This window comes from Astatotilapia calliptera, chromosome 2 (genome assembly GCF_900246225.1).
Source record: "Astatotilapia calliptera chromosome 2, fAstCal1.2, whole genome shotgun sequence".
In the NCBI taxonomy this organism is placed as follows: domain Eukaryota; kingdom Metazoa; phylum Chordata; class Actinopteri; order Cichliformes; family Cichlidae; genus Astatotilapia; species Astatotilapia calliptera.
The window spans coordinates 9542203-9549931 of record NC_039303.1 but is presented as its reverse complement, the minus strand read 5'-3'; the positions used below and the strand labels follow the sequence as shown (position 1 = coordinate 9549931).

General features: G+C 38.9%; 1 protein-coding gene across 1 annotated transcript; it reads right to left on the bottom strand.

Annotated features, from left to right (window-relative positions):
* Positions 1 to 4268: 4268 nt before the first annotated feature.
* Positions 4269 to 6193, bottom strand: exosc3 (exosome component 3). Its single transcript, XM_026183935.1, has 4 exons — positions 5887 to 6193; positions 5508 to 5657; positions 5229 to 5380; positions 4269 to 5131 (listed from the first exon to the last, which is right to left on the bottom strand). Exons 1-4 carry the CDS (start codon positions 6109 to 6111, stop codon positions 4924 to 4926), a joined length of 735 nt encoding a protein of 244 aa, XP_026039720.1. The 5' UTR covers positions 6112 to 6193; the 3' UTR covers positions 4269 to 4923.
* Positions 6194 to 7729: the final 1536 nt, after the last annotated feature.

Here is a 7729-nt window from a genome sequence, read left to right as displayed (position 1 = left end):
AAACCTTGATGTATGCTGATGACCCAGTGCTATATTTACACATTAAAGACCTTGAACAAATTGCTGCCAAATTAACATTCAGTATTCAAAAAGTGCCAAAATCATTCATATTTTATTCTGAATAAACAGAAATCAGTGACTGTTCTTTCAGAATGAACACAACGTATTCACCCAAGTATCTACACTGATGGAAAACAGTTAAAAAAATGCTGTTCAGTTTAAATATTCAGAGGTTACCTTAGATTCCACTCTTATATTTTAAAAAACATTTCAAAAAGATGTGTCATATGCTTAAATACAGCATAGCTACTTTAATTCATTAGGAACTAACTGACAGTTGCTGCATCGAAGACATAATTGAATGCAATGATTCTTTCTTAATTTCATTACTGCATTTCATGCTGGTCACAGGACTGGATTAAAATCCATCAGATCATTTCACAAATGAGTTCTTCAAGTTCTGGATACTATTATAGTGAGATAATTACTGAAAATAACATGTAACATTTTGATAATCTAATATTGTATTGTTTATACATAATGCTGCTCTGACACCTTTGATGGAGAATGAAGTTTCACCAAGTCATATAGTATAAAGAAGAGCTTTATGACTTGACCAAAGAGTTTCAGCTTGTCCCCTTCATCACGGTCATCAAGAACAGTATTGCAGACAGCATTTTAAATAAATTAAGTGTCTGAGTAGAGAAAAAAATCTAATAGGAAACATTTAAAACAACCGATTGTATGACCTCAGTGTATTTCTACACCAACAGAGCACCAGCATGGATGGGCTCAGCATGTGGTCATGTGACATAAGACCAAATAAGGAGTGACTGATGTCCAGAGATGGGCAGTAACGCGTTACTTGTTACTGTAATATAATTACTTTTTCAAGTAACGAGTAAAGTAAGGGTTTACTATTGTAAAAATGGTAATTAGATTACTGTTACTTTCCTGTAGGAACGCTGCAACAGTGGATCATATATCGAGTGCGGGAGAGAGTATGAGCATGCAGTGTTTAAAGCGTGGAAGTACTGACCTTACTTTGAGTTTGATTCCATAAAAAGTGACAAAAACATTAGCGTGGGAAGAAAACTTCTTTTTACAGCGAAAAAAACCCTAAACAAGCTCCTAGTGCGCAACGACGTAATGGGAAATTCACAGAGAAACTCGCAGATTCTTCCACTGACCACTGCGGCACACCTGCACCAGGGCACACCTCCGCCTACTCCACTCCTGCTTTACAGGTGAAAATAGAGCAACAGGACCGCTAGTCTTTGATTTTATTTATTTTCTGCTGTGTTTTACTTGCATCTATTTGAAAGACTGAGTGTAAACACAACAAATATTTTATTTTATGTGCTGGAATGTGCAGAAAATAGGTTTAGATATTAAACTAATTTCTTCAAGTCAGAGAATGGTGCATATAATTTAATTTTTGCTAGATGCATAAAGTTAAAAGATTAAAACTAATAAAACAAGTTTAAAAAAAAGAGACTTTTCCATTTGATTACATTTTGTATGATGGATTATGCAGAAAAAGTAGAATTGGGCTGAAAGATCTATCGCTTTATCACCTATTCAGGTTGTAAATCGTGTTTTTAAAAAGTAACTAAGTAATTCATTACTTTTGAAAATAAGTAATCAGTAAAGTAACGGGATTACTTTTTTGGGGAAGTAATCAGTAATTAGTTTTGATTACTTTTTTCAAGTAACTTGACCAACACTGCTGATGTCACATCTAAGTGTGAGATTTGTCCAGCACTGCTCTGAGTAAATAAACGGAGCTAATGGTAGGACTGTAATATACCTTTCCAGATGACACTGGGAGTGTCAGCGGGAAGTTTAAGGTGGTTTTCAAACAAGATTTATAACCAAACACCTTTATTATCAGCGTGTTGATCAGAGTGAGTTTACTGAATGTAGTCATAAGAGAAAGTTTGAGAGAGTTTGAGGTATTTTCAGACCTGGAGGTTTGATGATTGCTAAAGTCTCCATGAAACAAATTGAAGTCACAGCCCATTGTTCATTTAGTGGGCTAGTTTCAGTCATTGTGCAAATTTACTGTTTATAAGGCTGAAGAAACCTGCAGTCAGCTGAGACTGAAGAAGTCACTTGGATGAGTGACAAAACGATTCTCCCACTGAAAAAGCTAAGTCCAGATGAACAGAATCAACCTTTTGGGATCTTGATGAAACAGCACACCCCTGCTGAAGGACCAGAGTCCCTGCAGCTCTTCGCTGTTTCAGGACTCCGAAGTTCTGCTGTCTCTACAAAAAATAAAATATAAATAACTAAAACTTAAGAAATATGAAAAATAACAAAATCACAGTTAAGGACTTTTAAATACTGAATGCAATACAAATTTCTTCAAATTTGTATTCTATTAAGGAGGTCAAGGGCAAATGTGGCACCATATATTGACCTCTTACTCTTACTCTTAAACTCAACCCTGAGATTTCTGCTATATCTTCTCGCAAGTTCCCAAAATGCTGTCCTGTTCAGTCACATATTTGACTTTCCAAGTAGGTACAAAGGTTTTGCATACAGTTGCAGTGATCTAGAACGTTCCACTCAATGCATGTTTTGCGCTCTCCTCAGTTGCATCTTCTTGTGCATTACTTCTCATAGCATCTTCATGTCTGCAGCCTTACTATCATGAGAAATATCTCCTGTCTGAAGAATCAGGTGTCAATTTGTGCTCCCTGATGATGTTTCATTACAATTGACAAAACCAAATAAAGGTATCAATCACCATATAACAGACTACCTATAAGCATTTAATAGTTTCTCATTTTCTGTGAAGAAGCAGTGTCATTGTGGTGCTACGAGTGCTGATCATCAGCCTGAAACCGACCGGCTTCCTCAAATTTGACCCTGGCTCACTGTCATTAACAACTGTTTAAAACCAGTCCTCAAGCTGCTCTGCTCACCTTTGTTTTGGAATAAAGTTGTTTTCCTATAACTTCGATACCCTAATGTGGCTTCTTGGGGAAAGAACAAGAGTCAAGGTGTTTGCCAGTCTGAGTTTGGTTTGAATTAAACGAATGTCTCATGCCGCTGGGGCTCTGGGATGCAGAAAAGTTTCTAGTTTGGCAACTAATCTTCAGATAAGAGATAAACCTGACTCATTCAAAGAACATGAAAAAGGCTTGGAACATAATCTGAAATCTTACTGAAACAAACCCGAGATTTTAAAAGTGACAAGTTGTTGACAAACTGAGGTGACAGGTGCACATTTAATCTGTTCTTTCCCCAAACAGAAGATACAAAACAAGCCTGATATAAGGGAAGCGACCTCCATACACCCACATGTGAAACCAGACTAAGTGTGGAGGCCTGAATTTCCTGAATGAAAAAACTGGAGAATCATTTTTAGAAAGTGATGAATGTTTGAGACCATCACTGCACTGTGTTAAGCCCTCATCAGACATGTGTCAGAGATAAGGGAGGATAAGGAAGTTGGCGGTTACTTCTTTATGTCATGGTTACCAACTGCCTTTGCAGGTTGTGGTTCATTATCTGATAGCACAATAGCAGAGGAGGCATTTGGTGCATCGTTTCTCTTCTATTCAAACTTGACCAAGTGAGCTCCAGTCAGAGACGTTATCAGAGGGAGAGGTGACAGACAACAGCAGATAAAGATCTATAAGCTGCAGAACAGCATTAATATTCCTGTGAATTTATGAGATAATATTAATGCAGTAAACAAGCATGAAACTGTGTTCTTATCACTGTCTATGAAACAGTTGCTTTGGTCTTTTTTAAATATTATTTTCTTTTGTCTTTGTTTTTATGTGTTGCCGTGTTCCACTGCCCCCTGGTGGTCAACACAGATGCTGCAGGTCACCTACAGTCATTTAGAATTTAAAAAAAAATTAAAAACAATTTTCTTTTTACTTAACACTTAAATTTAAACCTCTTTAAAAACCAGAAGTAAAAAATTAAATCCATATTTGATAAATGCACGTTATGCTTCAGTTTTTAATTTTGATCCTGATCCCATCTTTGGGTTCATTAACAGGGGGACAATTATCAACTTCAGACTATCTGAAAATCTAAAGGAATCATGAAAATACAAATTTTATCACGCAGTGTCTCCAGTTATGCTGCTGCTGTGTCTGCCATCAGGAAGCCAAGCTGTTCATGTTGGACTTGGAGCCGATTAAAAAAAAGAAAATAATCATGGCTAAAGGTTTTGACAGTGTCAGAAATGTGTGCTTCAGCTTTTTTAAATGTCTCCATCTCATAGAGAACAAAGCAATTTATACATTTTAAAGGCTTTTATTGGCAAATAAATCAAATGTATGCACAGAGTTAGTATTTACAGTGTTGACCCTTCTTTGTAACCTCTACAGATCTCCGTAATGTGCTCTAGATCCATTCCTGCCTCATCAGCACTCCAGTTGATCACAGATTCTCAATCTCATTAATAGTGGAATTTTCTGGTCCTGGATCTGAGATATTAATATGCAGATCTCTGAGGGATCACTTTACCTTGTGATGTGGTGAAAAAGGCACAGACTGTCACCAAACTGCTCCAGGATTGTAGGAAGGAGCCGCTCTTTGGTCAATCCTCAACTTCTCTGAACATTTATAATTTTGACATTACTTTTTTTTTTTTTTTAATATTCCCCCCTCACCCTCATCTAGTTTTATTTATTTTCATCTTGAGTCTGTCATGTTTGTGGTTTTTGAGTGGGCAGGTTCTTTGACAGCTGCTTTTCAAAAACGTTCAGACTGGAGCTCCATGTGAAAACATGTAATGATCCTTTAAACACTGAACAGCTGTAGCCATGCTCAGTGTAATGTCACAGAGCCCAGGAGTGACATCACTGCAGCATTACACCTGGACTCAGGTCTGAAGTGGTCTACAGTGTGGGCTCTGCTGGTTCAGTCGGTGTCCTGGAGTCAAGAAGTCGTCTAGAACGCCCCCTGCTGGACCTTCCTGAACAGCTGCTGTCTCTGCTGGGCCGTCATGGTTTCGGCACTCTGCAACAGGTTTGCAATGATCAGCGTCTGCTGCACGCTGGCCGATTTGACCCAAATGCGTCCGTTCATCCCGACCACAAGCTCACACGGGAAGAGGTGCTCAAGGTCTGAGCGGATGTTGCTTTGGGGTGCCAGCAGCCTGAGGGGGGGAAAGTAATGTTTAGCCTGAGTTAAAAAGACCATAGACACAAATGCTGGTGTCATGTTAGCTGCAGAGGGTGCCATGTGTCAGTTACCTTCTGACAAGACCAAGAGAGACTCTGAATAGCAGACCTCCTGTTCCAAACACTCCCATCCCATTAGCTCGTCCTGAGCTGTCAATACACACCAGCTCTGGTTCCATGTCCTTATTGGCTATGAGGAACTGAGCAAAAACCAGGTCGCCCATCTGTACAGGTGACACACAAACACACAGGGAGGAGAGAGGGGGAATCATTACAGTGGCTCTCTTTAACCTAAAGGTGGATTACCTTTAGAGTTCCCTGCACACCAAACTCCAGTCTGATTTTGGATACCTGGACGTTGGGTCTGTTCCTCTTGGTCGCTCCTTCGAATGCCAGGTAGGACAGAGACGCCTGCTCACTCCCTCCGAAGTCCACCTTGAAGACATCTCCAGATTTGGCGGTGACGATCCCGATGATGCTCTCTCCTTTAGCTGGGACATACTGAGGATAAAGAGAGACATAATCAGCTCCCAGCACGCACTGGTTTACGGAGGTCTGCTTGGTGCTGTGATTAATTCGGGGTTATACTTGAACACTGAGAGAAACACACGTTTCACACTTCCAGGTTTCTGAGATAAATTAGCATCCAGAGAGCAGAAAACCAGCCCCTATCGATGAATTAGGTTATCAGAAACTCACACTGGCGTTATCTTACTAATATTTCTCTCACCCTTCTCTGTTGGGAATCGATCCAGAACACGTTGGGCTCCTTGTGTCGCAGCACGCCGCTCTTACATACCACTAGCCGGTCACCGCAGCGCCGCAGGCCCGGACCGCACATCACCTTCTCCGACTTCACCGGCGCCGTCAGAGAAATGTTCTCTTCGGCCTCGAAGGAGAACTCGTCCCCCGGTAACAGCACCTCCCCAACCCTTTCCTTCACGGTAGAAAACATACTGCCGCCTATTCTTCAGCGTTAACTCCTCTAACAGGTTGTTGTTGTTTTCCACCGGAACCCCCCCAGTATCACACGCAGGAAACATCCAACAGCGCCCTCTGTCAGTCAGGAGGTATTACAACATGCTGGCAAACATGCCAGTATTTTGTTGGTAGATTTAGAAAACAAAACAAAACAAAATAAAAACCAAAAACATGTGTGACCCAAACCATTGTTACCAGGTCTGACTGATCTTTACCTAATTTTTAACATGTCTCTTTATTAAATATGTTATTTAACATCTCAAAGTGATTATAAATTGAGAACAAAATCATACATCATTATAGTGTTATTTTATTCTTCAGATACTTTGATATGACAGTAGATTGAAAGACAAGAGAAAAAAATAGGGATACGTCTGAGAAAAAAGGCTAAACAGTGAAGTCCCAATTGTATCAACAAACAATTAAATAAACAGGGAAAAAACAAAAATCCAAGAGTAACATTATAATTTACAAGAAAAAAAGTGTCATTTACAGTGAGGATCATTGTACACCTAAATAAACAACTAAATAAATACATAAATATGTGTAGACAAACAGAGGATCCAATCTAAATTAATTTACAATAAAACAGTTATGTCACATTATATAATTAATGATTCTTTAGTTGTTACATTTTGTGCATTTAATGGCACTTACTGTACATTTTAATTGGTATGAATATATTTTTGTATTTATTTTATATTTTGGCAGGTTTTGTCCTCCATATTTAGTCCAGTCAGCTGCTGTTTTCTATTTTTATTTATGTAAATATACACCTCACACCTAGTTAATTTCAAATTAATTTTGCGCATCAGCAGATCTCTTTTCTTGAGCAAACGAGAGATCAATCAACTCATTCAATTCAGGCCATAATAAAGGAAAATAGCAAAATTTAGAGCATAGATTTTTACCATTAAGTCAGCAGAGACAGATCTTTTTTAAAATTTTCCACCACCTTTGGCAGCAAGAACTGCAATTGGGTTTTCTGATAACTGACAATATAAGTCTTTCATATTGCTGTGGAGGAATTTTAGCCCACTATTCTTTGCAGAATTGTTTTCATTTCATACACATTGAAGGGTTTTCCAGCATGACAGACCTGTTTAAAGTCACACCAAGGCATCTTGGCATCTTGGCTGAGTCAATCTGGACTTTGACTCAGCCACTCTAATGCCTTCATTTTGTTTTTCTGAGCCATCCAGAGGTGGACTTCCTGCTGTGTTTCTGATCTTTGTCCTGCTGCTTAACCTCAGTGTGCTTGAGCTTCAGGACAGGAACTGATGGATGGATTTTAGTAGAGAGCAGAATTTATGGCTCCTGGGTACCATCACACTGCCACCACCATGTTTGAAATGTGAAATGTTGTTAGTGTGATGTAATGGGATTCAAAATAGTTCCACTTTTGTCTATCCAAACAGTCTACAGAATATTTTTCCTCAAAGTCTTGGGGATCATGCAGAAGCATTTCAAAAAATGTGAGATGAGCGTTTGTCCTGTTTATACTCAGCAGTGGTTTTCTCCCTGAACTCTCCCTTGGATGCCATTTTCGCTCCATTTTTTTCTTAATTATTTTTTTTTTTTTTTACCTCAAC

Excerpts from the sequence above, each read along its gene's own strand:
- exosc3 (XM_026183935.1), bottom strand. The coding sequence starts at position 6,111 with ATGTTTTCTACCGTGAAGGAAAGGGTTGGGGAGGTGCTGTTACCGGGG. Across the intron at positions 5,658-5,886 it reads TCGATTCCCAACAGAGAAGG|TATGTCCCAGCTAAAGGAGA; the intron begins GTGAGAGAAATA and ends CTTTATCCTCAG. Across the intron at positions 5,381-5,507 it reads GGAACAGACCCAACGTCCAG|ATGGGCGACCTGGTTTTTGC; the intron begins GTATCCAAAATC and ends TCACCTGTACAG.